At 53.3% G+C, this 21852-nt stretch overlaps 1 protein-coding gene across 2 annotated transcripts in view; it reads left to right on the forward strand.

Annotated features, from left to right (window-relative positions):
• rufy2 (RUN and FYVE domain containing 2) overlaps positions 1-21852 on the forward strand; it is a 164785-nt gene that overhangs the window by 70313 nt on the left and 72620 nt on the right. The window contains exon 14 of one of the 2 annotated variants that reach the window (XM_069900866.1): positions 299-428. The exons of the other annotated variant lie outside the window; for it this stretch is intronic. Coding sequence (XP_069756967.1) covers positions 299-428 — 130 coding nt within the window. The remainder of the gene's footprint in view (positions 1-298; positions 429-21852) is intronic. 2 annotated transcript variants of the gene reach the window in all.

A 21852-nucleotide genomic window follows, 5' to 3' on the forward strand; every position in this document is an offset into this window, starting at 1 on the left:
TCATTCTAATTACTCTCCACTCCCATTAGATGGGCTCACATCCAGAGGTACTGGCTTTGATTGGACTCGTCCCTAATATTTCACCATTCATCAGAGAGGCATATATTGCACATTTCTGGAAATTAACCTGGTCTGTGTTAAATGTAAGCTTTATGGAATTGTCTTAACCAAAATATCCTGGAGTTGACCAGAGCAAAGGTTATGTTTGTCCTGGGCATTTTGCATTGTGTGCTTTCATTGTGTGGAATTTACGTTTGTTTGATGGAAACTGAGCTGCTTAATGGAACTGAACGAACAGGATACAACTGGAAATTGATTTGAAGATTGAGAAGGAATGGAGACGAGCACTACAGAATGACCTGAAGCGGGAGAGGAACACAATCTCAGAACTGAGAGCACAGACGCAGCAGCTCACTGCCCTGAAGAAGGTACTGTACTGGTGAAATGCCATTTTGTCGTTAACCCAGGTCATGAGGTGTCGAGAAAGATCTTGCATTTTGTATGATTTTGCTTCCGAGATTGAGAGAATGTCTTTGAATGTTGATAAGGAATGTTGAGTATTCCTTATCTGGGTGATTTTTCTCTGGCATTGTTGCCATGTCTTGCACAAGTTTGGTTAGTCTGATTGATGACGTCCATTTATATAACCATTTACAGCACAGAAACAGGTCAGTTTGGGCCTAATAGTCTGTGCCAAACATATCTCCCAGCTAGTCGCACTGACCCTCATTTAGCCCATACCTCTCCCGTCCATATACCTATCCAACCTTTCCTTGAATATTAACATCGATCTCACTTCTACCACTACTGCCGGAAGTTCATTCCATACCCGCCACCTTCCTCTACGTGAAGAAATTCCCCCTCATGTTTCCCTTAAACTTTTCCCCTTTTACTCTCATTCCATGCCCTCTTGTTTGAATCTCTCCCACTCTCAGTGGAAAAAGCCTGTCCACATTGACTTTATCTGTCCCCGTTATAATTTAAATACCTCTATCAAATCACCCCTCAATCTTCTGTGCTCCAGGGAATGAAATCTCAGTCTGCTCAACCATTCCCTGTAACTCAAACCCCGGCAACATTCTAGTAAACCTCCTCTGCACTCTCTCTATACTGTTTATATCCTTTCTGTAATTCAGCGACCAAAACTGCACACAGTATTCCAAATTTAGCCTCACCAATGCCTTATACAATTTCATATTACATCCAAACCCTTATATTCAATACTCTGACTTATGAAAGCCAACATACTAAATGCCTTCTTCACCACTCTATCCACATGTGATTCAACTTTCAGGGAATTATGTACCATGACTCCTAAATCCCTTTGTTCCACTGCACTTCTCAAATTTTCTACCATTTAACATGTATGTCCTATTTTGATTAGTCCAACCAAAATGTAGCGCCTCACATTTATCAGTATTAAACTCCATCTGCCATCTTCCAGCCCACTTTTCTAACTGTCCTATATCACCCTGTAAGGTTTGATAATCTTCTTCACTGTCCACAACACCACGAACCTTTGTATCACCTCAAATTTACTAATCCAATTTGCTACCCTATCATCTATATCGTTAATATATATGACAAATAGCAGTGGACCCAGTACCGATCCCTGAGGCACTTCACTTGACACCGGCCTCCAATACGACAAACAATTTTCCACCACTACTCTCTGGCATCTCCCATCCAACCATTGCTGAATCCATTTCACTACTTCATCATTAATATCCATTAATATTAATATCTTATGGAGAGCCTTGTCAAAAGCCTTACTAAAGTCCAAATAGACAACATCTACCGCCTTCCCGTCATCAACCTTTTTAGTAATCTCCTCAAAAAACTCTGTAAGATTTATTGGATATGCTCTACCATGTATAAAACCATGCTGACAACTCTGAATCAATTTCCAAATAGTTATCTATACCATCTCTGAGAACAATTCCCATTAATTTACCCACCACCGATATCAGACTTACAGGCCTTTAATTACCAGATTTTCTTTTGGATCCTTTTTTGAACAGCGGAACATGAGCCTCCCTCCAGTCCTCCGGCACTTCCCCGTGGCCAGTGATATATTTAATATTATATATTAAACATTTCTGTCAACGCCCCCACTATTTGTTCATTAACCTCCCTCAGGGTCCTAGGAATATTTTGTCACCTTGATCTTTTTCAATATAGCCAACACTCTCTCCTCATTAATCCTTATATTATCCATGAGCTCCCTACCATATTTCTTCACTTCATCTGGCTCAATACTCTTTTCCTTAGTGAATACTGAAGAAAAAAAATTGTTTAAAATTTCTCCATTCTCCTTGGCTCCTCACAGAGCCGATCCCCCTCATTTTCAAGGGGTCCAATTTTATCCATCACTATTCTTCCCTGTTCTATCCTATCCACACCCTCTAAATCTTTTCTCATCCCCTCGAAATTTTCTTTCTTCTAATCAAGAATCTCAACCTTTGGCCCATCTCTATTCTTTTCCATTACTAGCCTAAAACTAAGAGTATTGTGATCACTAGACCCAATCTGTCCCCCAACACAAACCTCTGACATCTGACCTATCCCGTTCCCTAATAGGAGATCCAATGCTGCCCCCTCTCGAGTCAGGTCTTCTACATATTAATTAAGAAAACTTTCCTGAACACACTTAACAAACTCTAACCTATCCAGCCCTCTAACTGTATGAGTGACACACTTAATGTTTGGAAAGTTGAAATCTCCCACAACTACCACCTTGTGTTTATTACACATATACTCAATCTCTTTACAAATTTGCTCCTCATTCCCTCTGCCCATTTGGTGGTCTATAATACACTCCCATTAATGTATTCATGCCTCTGCCATTCCTCAATTCTACCCAAATAGCCTCACTGGACGATCCACTAAACCATCCTGCCACAGCACACCTGTAATGTTCTCTCTAATAAGCAATGCAACTCCTCCACCTTTTATCCCCCCTGTTCTGTCATACCTAAAACAACGGAATCCTGGAATATTTAACTTCCAAACATGCCCTTCCTGCAACCAAGTTTCACTGATGGCCCCAATATCGTATTTCCATGTGGCCATCCATGCCTTAAGCTCATCCTCCTTATTTACAATGCTCCTTGCATTAAAATATATGCACTTGAGAGGCTGTCCTCCACATATACTCCTTTTGTTACCAACTACCTTTGCCTTCTTCATCCATTTATTTTTATGTTCTGTTCCCTCCATTCGTTCCAGTCTAGGTGATCTTCCTCCCTAATCTCCGTTCTCTCATTCTGATTCCCACCCCACCCCACCCTGGACCAAACTAGCTCAAACCCTCCTCAACAGCTCTAGCAAACCTACCTGCCAGGATATTGGTCCCCTTCCAGTTCAAGGCAAGCTGTCCCATTTGTACAGGTCAGACACCCCCAGAAGAAATCCCATTGATCCAGAAATCCAAACCCATGCCCCAGTATGTGAGTCCCACATTCATCCTCCACAACTTCCCATTCCTACCCTCACTAGCGTGTGGCACAGGCAGCAATCCCGGAATTGGCATCCTTGAGGTCCTGCTTTTCAACTCCTTCCCTAACTCTATATAATCCCTCTACAGGACCTCATCCCCGCTTCTATGTCATTGGTCCCCACGTGGACCATGACTTCTGCCTGCTCGCCCTCCCACTTCAGAATGCTGCTGTGGACTCGCTCAGAAACATCCCTGTCCCTGGCACCTGGGAGGCAACAAACTAACCAGGATCCCCGATGTCATCCAGCAAACCTATCTGCTCCCCTAAACATCGAGTCCCCAACTACAAGAGCCCTACCCTTTTCTCCCCCACTTCCCTTCTGAGCCAAGGGTCCAGCTCCTGTGCCGCAGATCCAACCTCCATGACTTTCCGCCTGTAGATCGACACGACCCCCCAACAGTATTGTTGTTGAGGGAAATGGCCAGAGGGGTTTTCTGCACTGCCTGCCTCTCCCCTTTCCCTTACCTCACAGTCACCCAGTTTCCTGACTCCTGTCTGGTGGGGGGGGTTGTGGTGGTGATTGCTTCACTGTAACTCCTACCACTCACGGCCTATGCCTCCCTTATGATCCCAGTTCATTCAGCTGCAACTTCAATTCCCTAACCCGGTCTCCCAGGAGTTGCCACTGGCTTCACCTTTTGCAGGTGTCCACCTCAGGAGCATCTGCACTGACCTTGACTTCCTACATTCCAGAATTGGACCACAGGGCGACGCCAACTACCTCTATGACCTGCTATTTATTTAAATTAAAGCTAAGCTCAAGACAGACCTTACCTCAAGAGGAGCTGTTCCTCAGCCTCTGCTCACCACAGCCTCAGTACGACCTCCTTCCCTGATTCTCCCCATCCTTCCCTGATTCTCCCCCTCCTTCCCTGATTCTCCCCCTCCTTCCCTGATTCTCCCCCTCCTTCCCTGATTCTCCCTCTCCTTCCCAAACCACCCCCTCCTTCCCTCATCCCCCCTACTTCCCTGATTCCCTCCTCCCTTCCTTGATACCCCCTCCTTCCTTGATCCCCCCTCCCCTGATCCCCCCTCCTTACCTGATCCTGCTTCTTTCCCTGATCCCCGCTGTTTCCCTGACCACCCCCTCCTTCCCTGACCACCCCTCCTTCCCTGATACCCCCTCCTTCCCCGATCCACCCTCCTTTCCTAATCCACCCTCCTTCCCTGATCCCCCCTCCTTCCCTGATTCTCCCCCTCCTTCCCTGATTCTCCCCCTCCTTCCCTGATTCTCCCCTCCTTCCCTGATTCTCCCCCTCCTTCCCTGATTCTCCCCTTCCTTCCCAAACCATCCCCTCCTTCCCTGATTCCCCCCTCCTTCCCTGATATCTTACTCTCTTCCCTGATTCCCCCTCCTTCCCTGATCCCAGCTTCTTCCCTGATCCCACCTCTTTCCCAATCGACTCCCTGTTTCCATGATTCTGCCCCTCATTACCTGTTCCCCACCCTTCCTTCCCTTATTCCCTCCTCTCCTTCCCTTATCCCGCCTCCATCCCAAACTAGGCCATCCTTCCCTGATTCTCCCCCACCTCCCTGATTCTCCCACCACTTCCCTGATTCTGCACCTACTACCCTAATCCCCCATCTTCCCTGATTCCCCCTTCCTTTCCTAATTTCCTCCTCCCCTTCCCTGATTCCCCCTCCTTCCCTGATCCCCCCCTCCTTCCCTGATCCCCCACCTTCCCTGATTAACCCCTCCTTTCCTGATAATTCCCTCCCCTGATTCCTCCCTCCATCCCTGATCCCCCCTCCTTCCCTGATCCCCCTCCTTCCCTGATATCTTACTCTCTTCCTTGATTCTCCCTCTTTCCATGATTACCCCTCCTTCCCTGATCCCACCTCCTTCCCAAACATCCCCGTTCTTCACTGATCCAACAACCTACCCTGATCCCACTTCTTCCTTGATTCCCTCCTCTCCTTCCCTTATCCCATCTCCTTCCCAAACCAAGCCCTCCTTCCCTGATTCTCCCCGACTATCCTGATTCCCCCCTTCTTCCCTGATCCCCCTCCTTCCCTGATCCCCACCCTCCTTCCCTGATCACCCTCCTTGCAAACCATCCCCTTCTCTTATCTCCACTCCCTGCCACTCCACCCTATCCTTCCCTTATTCTCCCCATCCTTCCCAAACCACCCCTTCCTTCCCTGATCCCCTGTCCTTCCCTGAAAAACCCTCTCCTTCCCAAACCAACCCCTCTTTCTCTGATATTCCCCCTTTACTGATTCTCCCCCTCCTTCCCTAATTTCACCCTCCTGCCCTCATCCTCCTCCTTCCCAATCCAGTCCCTCCTTCCTTTATTCTCGCCCACCTTCTCTAATTCTCCTCCACCTTCCCCGATTCTGCCCCTACTACCTGATCCCCCCATCTTCCCTGGTTACCCCCTCCTTCCCTGATTACCCCCTCCTTCCCTGATTACCCCATCCTTCCCTGATCCCTCCTTCCCTGATTCCCACCTCCCCTGAACCCCCCTTCACTGATTCTCTCCCTCCTTCCCTGATCCCCCCCCTCTTTCCCTGATTTCTCCCTCCTTCCCTGATTCCCTCCACCTTCCCTGATTCTCCCCCACCTTCCCTGATTGTCCCCCACCTTCTCTGATTCTCCCTCTCCTTTCCTGATTCTCCCCCACCTGCCCTGATTCTCCCCTCCTTCCCTGATTCCCCCATCCTTTCCTGTTCCCCTTCTCTTCTTCCATGATTCCCCCTCCCTCCCTGATCCCCTTTCCTTCCCGGATCCCCCCTCCTACCCAGATCACCCCTCCTACCCAGATCACCCCTCCTACCCGGATCACCTCTCCTTCCCGGATCCCCCCTCCTTCCTGGCTCCCCCCCCCCACCTTCCTGGATCCACCCTCCTTCCCGGATCCACCTTCCCTGATCCACCCTCCTTCCCTGATATCCTCCTCCTTCCCTAATATCCCCCTCCATCTTGATACCCCACTCCTTTCCTGTTCCCCATCCTTCCCTGATCCTCCCTCCTTCCCTCATTCCCCCCTCCTTCCCTGATTCTCTCCCTCCTTCTCTGATTCCCCCCTCTCCTGATTCCCTTCTCTCCTTCCATGATTCCCCCATCCTTCCCTGATCCCCCCTCCTTCCCTGATTCCCTCCTTCCCTGATCGCCCCCTTATTCCCTGATCCCCCATTTCATCCCTGGTTCCCCCTTTGATCCCTAATTTGCCCCTCCTTCCCAGATCCCACCTCCTTCCGTGACATCCCTCCTTCCCTGATTCCCCCCTCTTTCCCTGATTTCACCCTCCTTCCCTGATTCCTCCTCCTTCCCGGAATCCCCCAATCTCCCCCATCTTCCCTGATTCTCCCCCAACTATCCTGATCCTCCCTGATTCCCCCATCCTTTCCTGTTTCCCTTCTGTCCTGCCATGATTCCCCCCTCCTTCCCTGATCCCCCCTACTTCCCTGATCCCACCTCCTAATCAATCCACTCCCTGATTCACCCCTCATTACCTGTTCCCACCTACCTTCCCTTATCCCGCCTCCTTCCAAAACTACCCCCTCCTTCCCTGATCTCCCCTCCTTCCCTGATTTTCCCCTGATTTCACCCTCCTTTCTTGATTCCCCCCTCCTTTCCAGATTCTCCCCCACATTCCCCGATCCCCCCTCCATCCCTTATCTCCTCCTTCCCAATCCACACCCAGCTTCCCTGATTCTCCACCTCCTTCCCTGATTCCCCCTCCTTCCATGATCCCAGCTCCTTCCCTGATCCCACCTTCTTCCCAATACACTCCCTGATTCTCCCCATTACCTGTTCCCTCCTCTCCTTCCCTTATCCCGCCTCCTTCCCAAACTAGGCCCTCCTTCCCAGATACTTCCCCACCTTTCCTGATTCTCGCCCTCCTTCCCTAATTCCCTCCACCTTCCCTGATTCTTCCCCTCCTTCCCTGATTCTCTCCCTCCTTCCCTGATCCCCCCTCATTGACTGATTCCCCACTCTTTCCCTGATTTCACCCTCCTTCCCTGATTCCCCCCTCCTTCCCTGATACCCCCTCATTCCCTGTTTCCCCCTCCTTCCCTGATCCCACCTCTTTCCCAATCCACTCCCTGTTTCCATGATTCTCCCCCTCATTAGCTGTTCCGCCCCTCCTTCCCATATTCCCTCCTCTCCTTCCCTTATCCCGCCTCCATCCCAAACTAGGCCATCTTTCCCTGATTCTCCCCCACCTCCCTGTTTCTCCCTCCCCTTGCCTGATTCTCCCCCACCTTTCCTGATTCTGCACCTACTACCCTAATCCCCCATCTTCCCTGATTCCCCCTTCCTTTCCTAATTTCCTCCTCTCCTTCCCTGATCCCCCACCTTCCCTGATTTCACCCTCCTTCCCTGATTACCCCCTCCTTTCCTGATAACTCCCTCCTTCCCTGATTTCTCCCTCTATCCCTGATCCCCCCTCCTTCCCTGATCCCCCTCCTTCCCTGATATCGTACTCTCTTCCTTGATTCTCCCTCTTTCCATGATTCACCCCTCCTTCCCTGATCCCACCTCCTTCCTAAACATCCCCGTTCTTCACTGATCCAACAACCTACCCTGATCCCACTTCTTCCTTAATTCCCTCCTCACCTTCCCTTATCCCGTCTCCTTCCCAAACCAGGCCCTCCTTCTCTGATTCTCCCTCACATTCCCTGATTCTTGCCCAGCTTCCCTGATCCCCCCTCCTTCCCTGATCCTCCTCCTTGCAAACCATCCCCTTCTCTTATCTCCACTCCCTGCCACTCCACCCTATCCTTCCCTTATTCTCCCCATCCTTCCCAAACCACCCCTTCCTTCCCTGATCCCCTGTCCTTCCCTGAAAAACCCTCTCGTTCCAAACCAACCCCTCTTTCCCTGATATTCCCCTTTTACTGATTCTCCCCCTCCTTCCCTAATTTCACCCTCCTTCCCTCATCCTCCTCCTTCCCAATCCAGTCCCTCCTTCCTTTATTCTCGCCCACCTTCTCTAATTCTCCCCCACCTTCCCCGATTCTGCCCCTACTAACTGATCCCCCCATCTTCCCTGATTAACCCCTCCTTCCCTGATTATCCCATCCTTCCCTGATTACCCCCTCCTTCCCTGATTAACTCCTCCTTCCCTGATTACCCCCACCTTCCCTGATTACCACCTCCTTCCCTGATCCCTCCTTCCCTGATTCCCACCTCCCCTGAACCCCCCCTTCACTGATTTTCTCCCTCCTTTCCTGATCCCCCCCCTTTCCCTGATTTCTGCCTCCTTCCCTGATTCCCTCCACCTTCCCTGATACCCTCCACCTTCCCTGATTCTCCCCCACCTTCCCTGATTCTCTCCCTCCTTCCCTGATTTCAACCTCCTTCCCAAACCAGCCCCTCCTTCAGATTCAGCCCACCTACCCTGATTCTCCCCCACCTTCCCTGATCCCCCCCAACTTTCCTGATTTTCCCACACCCTCCATGATTTCCCCCCCTATGATTCTCCCCCACCTTCCCTGATTCTCCCCCCACTATCCTAATTAAACCCTCCTTTCCTGAAGCCCGCTTCTTCCCTGAACTCCCTGCTTAATCCCTGAACCCCCCCTCCTTTCCTCATCCCCCCTCTTTACCTGATTACCTCTCTTTTGATGATCTCCCTACTTCCCTGATTAACCCCACCTTCCCTGATTCACTCCTCTCCATACCTGATTCTCTCCACCTTCCCTGATCCCCCACCTTCCCAAATCACCCCCTCCTTTCCTGATTCCCTCCTTCCCTGATCGCCCCCTTATTCCCTGATCCCCCACTCCATACCTGGTTCCCCCTTTGATCCCTAATTTGCCCCTCCTTCCCGGATCCAACCTCCTTCCTTGACACCCCTCCTTCCCTGATTCCCCCCTCTTTCCCTGATTTCACCCTCCTTCCCTGATTCCTCCTCCTTCCCGGAATCCCCCACCTTCCCCGAATCTCCCCCATCTTCCCTGATTCTCCCCCAACTATCCTGATCCTCCCTCCTTTCCTGTTTCCCTTCTCTCCTGACATGATTCCCCCCTCCTTCCCTGATCTCCCCACCTTCCCTGATTTTCCCCTGATTTCACCCTCCTTTCTTGATTCCCCCCTCCTTTCCAGATTCTCCCCCACCTTCCCTGATCCCCCCTCCATCCCTTTTATCCTCCTCCTTCCCAATCCACCCCCAGCTTCCCTGATTCTCCACCTCCTTCCCTGATTCCCCCTCATTCCATGATCCCAGCTCCTTCCCTGATCCCACCTTCTTCCCAATACACACCCTGCTTCCCTGATTCTCACCATTACCTGTTCCCTCCTCTCCTTCCCTTATCCCGCCTCCTTCCCAAACTAGGCCCTCCTTCCCTGATACTTCCCCATCTTCCCTGATTCTCGCCCTCCTTCACTAATTCCCTCCACCTTCCCTGATTCTCCCCTACTTCCCTGATTCTCTCCCTCCTACCCTGATACCCCCTCCTTGACTGATACCCCCTCCTTCCCTGTTTCCCCCTACTTCCCTGATCCCACCTCTTTCCCAATCCACTCCCTGTTTCCCTGATTCTCGCCCTCCTTCCCTAATTCCTTCCACCTTCCCTGATTCTCCCCTCCTTCCCTGATTCTCTCCCTCCTTCCCTGATCCCCCCCTCCTTGACTGATACCCCCTCCTTCCCTGTTTCCCCCTCCTTCCCTGATCCCACCTCTTTCCCAATCCACTCCCTGTTTCCATGATTCTCCCCCTCATTACGTTCCGCCCCTCCTTCCCTTATTCCCTCCTCTCCTTCCCTTATCCCGCCTCCATCCCAAACTAGGCCATCCTTCCCTGATTCTTCCCCACCTCCCTGTTTCTCCCTCACCTTTCCTGATTCTCCCCTCCTTCACTAAACCCCCCTCCTTCCCTAATCCCCCTCCTTCTCTGATTCTTCCTCTCCTTCCGTGATTTTTCTCCTTCCCAAACCAGCCCCTCCTTCCCTGATTCTCCCCACTTCCCCGATTCTCCCCTCCTTTTCTAATCCCCCCTCCTTCCCTAATCTCCCCTCCTCTGATTCTTCCCCTCCTTCCCCGATTTTTCTCTTCTTCCCAAACCAGCCTCACCTTCCCTGATTCCCCACCACCTTCCCTGATTCTCCCCCACATTCCCCGATTTCCCCCTCCTTCCCTTATTCCCTCGTCTCTTTCCCTTATCCCGCCTCCATCCCAAACTAGGCCATCCTTCCCTGATTCTCCCCCACCTTCTCTGATTCTCCCTCACCTTCCCTGATTCTCTCCCTCCTTCCCTGATTTCAACCTCCTTCCCTGATTCTCTCCCTCCTTCCCTGATTTCAACCTCCTTCCCAAACCAGCCACTCCTTCAGATTCAGCCCACCTACCGTGATTCTCCCCCACCTTCTGTGATCCCCCCCAACTTTCCTGATTTTCCCCCACCCTCCATGATTCCCCCCCCTATGATTCTCCCTCTCCTTCCCCGATTCTCCCCCACCTTCCCTGATTCTCCCCCCACTATCCTAATTAACCCCTCCTTTCCTGAGCCCGCTTCTTCCCTGAACCCCCTGCTTAATCCCTGAACCCCCCCTCCTTTCCTCATCCCCCCTCTTTACCTGATTACCTCTCTTTTGGTCATCTCCCTCCTTCCCTGATTAACCTCTCCTTCCCTGATTCACTCCTCTCCATACCTGATTCTCTCCACCTTCCCTGATCCCCCCACCTTCCCAAATCACCCCCTCCTTTCCTGATTCCCTCCTTCCCTGATCGCCCCCTTATTCCTTGATCCCCCACTCCATACTTGGTTCCCCCTTTGATCCCTAATTTGCCCCTCCTTCCCGTATCCCACCTCCTTCCGTGACACCCCTCCTTCCCTGATTCCCCCCTCTTTCCCTGATTTCACCCTCCTTCCCTGATTCCTCCTCCTTCCCGGAATCCCCCAACTTCCCCGAATCTCCCCCATCTTCCCTGATTCTCCCCCAACTATCCTGATCCTCCCTGATTTCCCCCTCCTTTCCTGTTTCCCTTCTCTCCTGACATGATTCCCCCCTCCTTCCCTGATCCCACCTCCTAATCAATCCACTCCCTGATTCACCCCTCATTACCTGTTCCCCCCTACCTTCCCTTATCCCGCCTCCATCCAAAACTACCCCCTCCTTCCCTGATCTCCCCTCCTTCCCTGATTTTCCCCTGATTTCACCCTCCTTTCTTGATTCCCCCCTCCTTTCCAGATTCTCCCCCACCTTCCCTGATCCCCCCTCCATCCCTTTTATCCTCCTCCTTCCCAATCCACCCCCAGCTTCCCTGATTCTCCACCTTCTTCCCTGATTCCCCCTCCTTCTATGATCCCAGCTCCTTCCCTGATCCCACCTTCTTCCCAATACACACCCTGCTTCCCTGATTCTCACCATCACCTGTTCCCTCCTCTACTTCCCTTATCCCCCCTCCTTCCCTGATCCCACCTCCTAATCAATCCACTCCCTGATTCACCCCTCATTACCTGTTCCCCCCTACCTTCCCTTATCCCGCCTCCATCCAAAACTACCCCCTCCTTCCCTGATCTCCCCTCCTTCCCTGATTTTCCCCTGATTTCACCCTCCTTTCTTGATTCCCCCCTCCTTTCCAGATTCTCCCCCACCTTCCCTGATCCCCCCTCCATCCCTTTTATCCTCCTCCTTCCCAATCCACCCCCAGCTTCCCTGATTCTCCACCTTCTTCCCTGATTCCCCCTCCTTCCATGATCCCAGCTCCTTCCCTGATCCCACCTCCTTCCCAATCCACCCCCAGCTTCCCTGATTCTCCACCTTCTTCCCTGATTCCCCCTCCTTCCATGATCCCAGCTCCTTCCCTGATCCCACCTTCTTCCCAATACACACCCTCCTTCCCTGATACTTCCCCACCTTCCCTGATTCTCGCCCTCCTTCCCTAATTCCCTCCACCTTCCCTGATTCTCGCCCTCCTTCCCTGATTCTCTCCCTCCTACCCTGATACCCCCTCCTTGACTGATACCCCTCCTTCCCTGATCCCACCTCTTTCCCAATCCACTCCCTGTTTCCCTGATTCTCGCCCTCCTTCCCTAATTCCCTCCACCTTCCCTGATTCTTTCCTCCTTCCCTGATTCTCTCCCTCCTTCCCTGATCCCCCCTCCTTGACTGATACCCCTTCCTTCCCTGTTTCCGCCTCCTTCCCTGATCCCACCTCTTTCCCAATCCACTCCCTGTTTCCATGATTCTCCCCCTCATTACCTGTTCCGCCCCTCCTTCCCTTATTCCCTCCTCTCCTTCCCTTATCCCGCATCCATCCCAAACTAGGCCATCCTTCCCTGATTCTTCCCCACCTCCCTGTTTCTCCCTCACCTTTCCTGATTCTCCCCTCCTTCACTAAACCCCCATCCTTCCCTAATCCCTCTCCTTCTCTGATTCTTCCTCTCCTTCCATGATTTTTCTCCTTCCCAAACCAGCCCCTCCTTCCCTGATTCTCCCCACTTCCCCGATTCTCCCCTCCTTTTCTAATCCCCCCTCCTTCCCTAATCTCCCCTCCTCTGATTCTTCCCCTCCTTCCCCGATTTTTCTCTTCTTCCCAAACTAGCCTCACCTTCCATGATTCTCCACCACCTTCCCTGATTCTCCCCCACATTCCCCGAATCCCCCTCCTTCCCTTATTTCCTCGTCTCCTTCACTTATCCCGCCTCCATCCCAAACTAGGCCATCCTTCCCTGATTCTCCCCCACCTCCCTGATTCTCCCTACTATCCTGATCCCACCCTCCTTCCCTGATTCTCCACTCCTTTCCTGATTCTCTTACCTCCTTCCCTGAACCCCCCTCTTTCGCTGAACCCCCCTCCTTCCCTGTTCCCCATTCTTCCCTGATCGAGTCTCCTTCCCTGATTCCCACCTCCTTCCCTGACCCACCCCCTGCTTCCCTGATTCTCCATCTCCTTCCCTGAACCCCCCCTTCACTGATTCTCTCCCTCCTTCCCTGATCCCCCCTCTTTCCCTGATTTCTCCCTCCTTCCCTGATTCCCTCCACCTTCGCTGATTCTCCCCCACCTTCCCTAATTCTCCCCCACCTTCCCTGATTCTCCCCCAACTTCCCTGATTCTCCCCCAACTTCCCTGATCCCCCTCCTTCTCTGATTCCCCCCTCCTTCCCTTATTCCCTCGTCTCCTTCCCTTATCCCGCCTCCATCCCAAACTAGGCCATCCTTCCCTGATTCTCCCCCACCTCCCTGATTCTCCCTCCCCTTCCCTGATTCTCCCCCACCTTTCCTGATTCTGCACCTACTACCCTAATCACCCATCTTCCTTGATTCCCCCTTCCTTTCCTAATTTCCTCCTCTCCTTCCCTGATTCCCCCTCCTTCCCTGATCCCCCCTCATTCCCTGATTTCTCCCTCCTTCCCTGATTCTCCCCCACCTTCCCTAATCCCCCCCTCCTTCCCTGATCCCCCTCCTTGCAAACCATCCCCTTCTCTTATCTCCACTCCCTGCCACTCCACCCTATCCTTCCCTTATTCTCCCCATCCTTCCCAAACCACCCCTTCCTTCCCTGATCCCCTGTCCTTCCCTGAAAAACCCTCTCCTTCTGAAACCAATCCCTCTTTCCCTGATATTCCCCCTTTACTGATTCTCCCCCTCCTTCCCTGTTTCCCCCTCCTTCCCTGATCCCACCTCTTTACCAATCCACTCCCTGTTTCCATGATTCTCCCCATTACCTGTTCCCTCCTCTCCTTCCCTTATCCCGCCTCCTTCCCAAACTAGGCCCACCTTCCCTGATTCTCTCCCTAATTCCCTCCACCTTCCCTGATTCTCCCCCTCCTTCCCTGATTCTCTCCCTGTTTCCCTGATCCCCCCTCATTGACTGATTCCTCACTCTTTCCCTGATACCCCCTCCTTCCCTGTTTCTGCCTCCTTCCCTGATCCCACCTCTTTCCCAATCCACTCCCTGTTTCCATGATTCTCCCCCTCATTACCTTTTCCGCCCCTCCTTCGCTTATTCCCACCTCTCCTTCCCTTATCCCGCCTCCATCCCAAACTAGGCCATCCTTCCCTGATTCTCCCCCACCTCCCTGATTCTCCCCCACCTTTCCTGATTCTGCACCTACTACCCTAATCCCCCATCTTCCCTGATTCCCCCTTCCTTTCCATAATTCCTACTCTCCTTCCCTGATCCCCCCCTCCTTCCCTGATTCCCCCCTCTTTCCCTGATTTCTCCCTCCTTCCCTGATTCCCCCCTCCTTCCCTGATCCCCCACCTTCCCTGATTTTCCCCTCCTTCCCTGATTACCCCCTCCTTTCCTGATAACTCCCTCCTTCCCTGATTCCTCCTTCCATCCCTGATCCCCCCTCCTTCCCTGATCCCCCTCCTTCCCTGATATCTTACTCTCTTCCTTGATTCTCCCTCTTTCCATGATTCACCCCTCCTTCCCTGATCCCACCTCCTTCCCAAACATCCTCGTTCTTCATTGATCCAACAACCTACCCTGATCCCACTTCTTCCTTGATTCCCTCCTCTCCTTCCCTTATCCCGTCTCCTTCCCAAACTAGGCCCTCCTTCCCTGATACTTCCCCACCTTCCCTGAATCTCGCCCTCCTTCCCTAATTCCATCCACCTTCCCTGATTCTCCCCCTCCTTCCCTGATTCTCTCCCTCCTTCCCTGATTCCCCTCCTTGCAAACCATCCCCTTCTCTTATCTCCACTCCCTGCCACTCCACCCTATCCTTCCCTTATTCTCCCCATCCTTCCCAAACCACCCCTTCCTTCCCTGATCCCCTGTCCTTCCCTGAAAAACCCTCTCCTTCCCAAACCAACCCCTCTTTCCCTGATATTCCCCCTTTACTGATTCTCCCCCTCCTTCCCTAATTTCACCCTCCTTCCCTCATCCTCCTCCTTCCCAATCCAGTCCCTCCTTCCCTGATCCCACCTCTTTCCCAATCCACTCCCTGTTTCCATGATTCTCCCCCTCATTACCTGTTCCGCCCCTCCTTCGCTTATTCCCACCTCTCCTTCCCTTATCCCGCCTCCATCCCAAACTAGGCCATCCTTCCCTGATTCTCCCCCACCTCCCTGATTCTCCCCCACCTTTCCTGATTCTGCACCTACTACCCTAATCCCCCATCTTCCCTGACTCCCCCTTCCTTTCCTAAATTCCTCCTCTCCTTCCCTGATCCCCCCTCCTTCCCTGATCCCCCCCTCTTTCCCTGATTTCTCCCTCCTTCCCTGATTCCCCCCTCCTTCCCTGATCCCCCACCTTCACTGATTTTCCCCTCCTTCCCTGATTACCCCCTCCTTTCCTGATAACTTCCTCCTTCCCTGATTCCTCCTTCCATCCCTGATCCCCCCTCCTTCCCTGATCCCCCTCCTTCCCTGATATCTTACTCTCTTCCTTGATTCTCCCTCTTTCCATGATTCACCCTCCTTCCCTGATCCCACCTCCTTCCCAAACATCCTCGTTCTTCATTGATCCAACAACCTACCCTGATCCCACTTCTTCCTTGATTCCCTCCTCTCCTTCCCTTATCCCGTCTCCTTCCCAAACTAGGCCCTCCTTCTCTGATACTTCCCCACCTTCCCTGAATCTCACCCTCCTTCCCTAATTCCCTCCACCTTCCCTGATTCTCCCCCTCCTTCCCTGATTCTCTCCCTCCTTCCCTGATCCCCCCCTCCTTCCCTGATTCCCCTCCTTGCAAACCATCCCCTTCTCTTATCTCCACTCCCTGCCACTCCACCCTATCCTTCCCTTATTCTCCCCATCCTTCCCAAACCACCCCTTCCTTCCCTGATCCCCTGTCCTTCCCTGAAAAACCCTCTCCTTCCCAAACCAACCCCTCTTTCCCTGATATTCCCCCTTTACTGATTCTCCCCCTCCTTCCCTAATTTCACCCTCCTTCCCTCATCCTCCTCCTTCCCAATCCAGTCCCTCCTTCCTTTATTCTCGCCCACCTTCTCTAATTCTCCCCCACCTTCCCCGATTCTGCCCCTACTACCTGATCCCCCCATCTTCCCTGATTAATTCCTCCTTCCCTGATCCCCCCTCCTTCCCTGATCCCCCCATCTTCCCTGATTACCTCCTCCTTCCCTGATTACCCCCTCCTACCCTGATTACCCCCTCCTTCCCTGATCCCTCCTTCCCTGATTCCCACCTCCCCTGAACCCCCCTTCATTGATTCTCTCCCCTGATCCCACCCCTCTTTCCCTGATTTCTCCCTCCTTCCCTGATTCCCTCCACCTTCCCTGATTCTCCCCCACCTTCCCTGATTGTCCCCCACCTTCTCTGATTCTCCCTCTCCTTTCCTGATTCTCCCCCACCTGCCCTGATTCTCCCCTCCTTCCCTGATTCCCCCATCCTTTCCTGTTTCCCTTCTCTTCTTCCATGATTCCCCCTCCCTCCCTGATCCCCTTTCCTTCCCGGATCCCCCCTCCTTCCAGGATCCCCCCTCCTACCCAGATCACCCCTCCTACCCGGATCACCTCTCCTTCCCGGATCCCCCCTCCTTCCTGACTCCCCCCCACCTTCCTGGATCCACCCTCCTTCCCGGATCCAGCTTCCCGGATCCAGCTTCCCTGATCCCCCCTCCTTCCCTGATATCCTCCTCCTTCCCTAATACCCCCCTCCATCTTGATACCCCACTCCTTTCCTGTTCCCCATCCTTCCCTGGTTATCCCTCCTTCCCTGCTTACCCCTCATTCCCTGATTACCCCTCCTACCCTGATTCTCCCCCTCCTTCCCTGATCCCCACACTTTGCCAAACCATCCCCTCCTTCCCTGATTCCCCCCTCCTTGATACCCTCCCCTCCTTTCCAAACCATACACTCCTTCCCTGATCCCCCCCCTTTCCTGATTCTCCCCTTCCTTCCCTGATTTCACCCTCCTTCCCTCATCCCCCCTCCTCTCCAAAGCATCCCGTCCTTCCCTGATTCTTCCTCACCTTCCTTGATTCTCCCCCACCTTTCCCGATTCTATACCAACTACCCTGATTCCCCCCTCCTTTCTTAATTTCCTCCTCTCCTTCCCTGATCCACCACTCCTTCCATTATTCCCCCTCTTTCCCAGATTTAACCCTCCTTCCCCGATTCTCCCCCACCTTCCCTGATTCTCCCCCACTATCCTAATTAACCCCTCCTTTCCAGAAGCCCACTTCTTCCCTGAACCCCCTGCTTAATCCCTGAACCCCCCCTCCTTTCCTCATCCCCCCTCTTTACCTGATTACCTCTCTTTTGGTGATCTCCCTACTTCCCTGATTAACCCCTCCTTCCCTGATTCCCTCCTTCCCTGATCGCCCCCTTATTCCCTGATCCCCCACTCCATCCCTGGTTCCTCCTTTGATCCCTAATTTGCCCCTCCTTCCCTTATCCCGCCTCCATTCCAAACTAGGCCATCCTTCCCTGATTCTCCCTCCCCTTCCCTGATTCTCCCCCCACCTTTCCTGATTTTTCTCCTACTACCCTAATCCCCCATCTTCCCTGATTCCCCCTTCCTTTCCAAATTTCATCCTCTCCTTCCCTGATTCCCACCTCCCCTGAACCCCCCTTCACTGATTCTCTCCCTCCTTCCCTGATCCCCCCCTTTCCCTGATTTCTCCCTCCTTCCCTGATTCCCTCCACCTTCCCTGATTCTCCCCCACCTTCCCTGATTGTCCCCCACCTTCTCTGATTCTCCCTCTCCTTTCCTGATTCTCCCCCACCTGCCCTAATTCTCCCCTCCTTCCCTGATTCCTCCATCCTTTCCTGTTTCCCTTCTTTTCTTCCATGATTCCCCCTCCCTCCCTGATCCCCTTTCCTTCCCGGATCCCCCCTTCTTCCCGGATCCCCCCTCCTTCCCGGATCCCCCCTCCTTCCCGGATCCCCCCTCCTACCCAGATCACCCCTCCTACCCGGATCACCTCTCCTTCCCGGATCCCCCCTCCTTCCTGGCTCCCCCCCCCCAACTTCCTGGATCCACCCTCCTTCCCGGATCCAGCTTCCCTGATCCTCCCTCCTTCCCTGATTCTCTCCCTCCTACCCTGATTCTCCCCCTCCTTCCCTAATCCCCACTCTTTGCCAAACCATCCCCTACTTTCCTGATCCCCCCTCCTTGATACCCTCCCCTCCTTCCCAAACCATACACTCCTTCCCTGATCCCCCCTCCTTGTTACCCTCCCCTCCTTCCTAAACCATCCACTCCTTCCCTGATCCCCCCTTTCCTGATTCTCCCCCTCCTTTCCTGATTTCACCCTCCTTCCCTCATCCCTCCTCCTCTCCAAAGCAGCCCGTCCTTCCCTGATCCCAACTCCTTCCCCGATCCCACCTACTTCCCTGAAACCACCTCCTTTCCTGAACCACCCCCTGCTTCCCTGATTCTCCACCTCCTTCCCTGATCCACCACTCCTTCCCTTATTCCCCCTCTTTCCCAGATTTCACCCTCCTTTCCTGATTCCCCCCAACTTCCCCGATTCTCCCCCACCTTCCCTGATTCTCCCCCACCTTCCCTGATTCTCCCCCACCTTCCCTGATTCTCCCCCACCTTCCCTGATTCTCCCCCCACTATCCTAATTAACCCCTCCTTTCCTGAAGCCCGCTTCTTCCCTGAACCCCCTGCTTAATCCCTGAACCCCCCCCCCCACCTCCTTTCCTCATCACCGCTCTTTACCTGATTACCTCTCTTTTGGTGATCTCCCTACTTCCCTGATTAACCCCTCCTTCCCTGATTCTCCCCCTCTCCTGATTCCCTTCTCTCCTTCCATGATTCCCCCATCCTTCCCTGATCCCCCCTCCTTCCCTGATTCCCTCCTGCCCTGATCGCCCCCTTATTCCCTGATCCCCCACTCCATCCCTGGTTCCCCCTTTGATCCCTAATTTGCCCCTCCATCCCGGATCCCACCTCCTTCCGTGATACCCCTCCTTCCCTGATTCCCCCCTCTTTCCCTGATTTCACCCTCCTTCCCTGATTCCTCCTCCTTCCCGGAATCCCCCACCTTCCCTGAATATCCCCAATCTTCCCTGATTCTCCCCCAACTATCCTGATCCTCCCTGATTTCCCCCCTCCTTTCCTGTTTCCCTTCTCTCCTGCCATGATTCCCCCCTCCTTCCCTGATCCCCCCTCCTTCCCTGATCCCACCTCCTAATCAATCCACTCCCTGATTCACCCCTCATTACCTGTTCCCCCCTACCTTCCCTTATCCCGCCTCCATCCAAAACTACCCCCTCCTTCCCTGATCTCCCCTCCTTCCCTGATTTTCCCCTGATTTCACCCTCCTTTCTTGATTCCCCCCTCCTTTTCAGATTCTTCCCCACCTTCCCTGATTCCCCCTTCATCCCTTATATCCTCCTCCTTCCCAATCCACCCCCAGCTTCTCTGATTCTCCACCTGCTTCCCTGATTCCCCCTCCTTCCATGATCCAAGCTCCTTCCCTGATCCCACCTTCTTCCCAATACACACCCTGCTTCCCTGATTCTCCCCATTACCTGTTCCCTCCTCTCCTTCCCTTATCCCGCCTCCTTCCCAAACTAGGCCCTCCTTCCCTGATACTTCCCCACCTTCCCTGAATCTCGCCCTCCTTCCCTAATTCCCTCCACCTTCCCTGATTCTCCCCCTCCTTCCCTGATTCTCTCCCTCCTTCCCTGATCCCCCCCTCCTTGACTGATACCCCCTCCTTCCCTGTTTCCCCCTCCTTCCCTGATCCCACCTCTTTCCCAATCCACTCCCTGTTTACATGATTCTCCCCCTCATTACGTTCCGCCCCTCCTTCCCTTATTCCCTCCTCTCCTTCCCTTATCCCGCCTCCATCCCAAACTAGGCCATCCTTCCCTGATTCTCCCCCACCTCCCTGTTTCTCCCTCACCTTTCCTGATTCTCCCCTCCTTCACTAAACCCCCCTCCTTCCCTAATCCCCCCTCCTTCCCTAATCCCCCTCCTCTGATTCTTCCCCTCCTTCCCTGATTTTTCTCTTCTTCCCAAACCAGCCCCACCTTCCCTGATTCTCCACCACCTTCCCTGATTCTCCACCACCTTCCCTGATTCTCCACCACCTTCCCTGATTCTCCCCCACATTCCCCGATTCCCCCTCCTTCCCTGATTCCCCCTCCTTTCCTGATCCCAGCTCCTTCCCTGATCCCACCTCCTTCCCAATCCACCCCCTGTTTCCCTGATTCTCCCCCTCATTACCTGTTCCCCACCCCTCCTTCCCTTATTCCCTCGTCTCCTTCCCTTATCCCGCCTCCATCCCAAACTAGGCCACCCTTCCCTGATTCTCCCTCCCCTTCCCTGATTCTCCCCCACCTTTCCTGATTCTGCACCTACTAACCTAATCTCCCATCTTCCCTGATTACCCCCTCCTTTCCTAATTTCCTCCTCTCCTTCCCTGATTCCCCCTCCTTCCCTGATCCCCCCTCATTCCCTGATTTCTCCCTCCTTCCCTGATTCTCCCCCTCCTTCTCTGATTCCCTTCTCTCCTTCCATGATTCCCCCATCCTTCCCTGAATCCCCCCTCCTTTCCTGATTCCCTCCCTCCCTGATAGCCCCCTGCTTCCCTGATTCTCCATCTCCTTCCCTGAACCCCCTTCACTGATTCTCTCCCCTGATTCCTTCCTCCTTCCCTGATTCTCCCCCACCTTCCCTGATTCTCCCCCAACTTCCCTGATTCTCCCCCTATTATCCTGATCCCCCTCCTTCTCTGATTCCCCCCTCCTTCCCTTATTCCCTCGTCTCCTTCCCTTATCCCGCCTCCATCCCAAACTAGGCCATCCTTCCCTGATTCTCCCCCACCTCTCTGATTCTCCCTCCCCTTCCCTGATTCTGCCCCACCTTTCCTGATTCTGCACCTACTACCCTAATCCCCCATCTTCCCTGTTTCCCCATTCCTTTCCTAATTTCCTCCTCTCCTTCCCTGATTTCCCCTCCTTCCCTGATCCCCCCCTCCTTCCCTGATTTCTACCTCCTTCCCTGATTCTCCCCCAACTTCCCTGATTCTCCCCTTACTATCCTGATCCCCCCTCCTTCTCTGATTCCCCCCTCTCCTGATTCCCTTCTCTCCTTCCATGATTCCCCCATCCTTCCCTGATCCCCCCTCCTTCCCTGATCGCCCCCTTATTCCCTGATCCCCCATTTCATCCCTGGTTCCCCCTTTGATCCCTAATTTGCCCCTCCTTCCCAGATCCCACCTCCTTCCGTGACATCCCTCCTTCCCTGATTCCCCCCTCTTTCCCTGATTTCACCCTCCTTCCCTGATTCCTCCTCCTTCCCGGAATCCCCCAATCTCCCCCATCTTCCCTGATTCTCCCCCAACTATCCTGATCCTCCCTGATTCCCCCATCCTTTCCTGTTTCCCTTCTGTCCTGCCATGATTCCCCCCTCCTTCCCTGATCCCCCCTCCTTCCCTGATCCCACCTCCTAATCAATCCACTCCCTGATTCACCCCTCATTACCTGTTCCCACCTACCTTCCCTTATCCCGCCTCCTTCCAAAACTACC

The sequence above is a fragment of the Narcine bancroftii genome, chromosome 10 (assembly GCF_036971445.1).
Source record: "Narcine bancroftii isolate sNarBan1 chromosome 10, sNarBan1.hap1, whole genome shotgun sequence".
NCBI lineage: Eukaryota > Metazoa > Chordata > Chondrichthyes > Torpediniformes > Narcinidae > Narcine > Narcine bancroftii.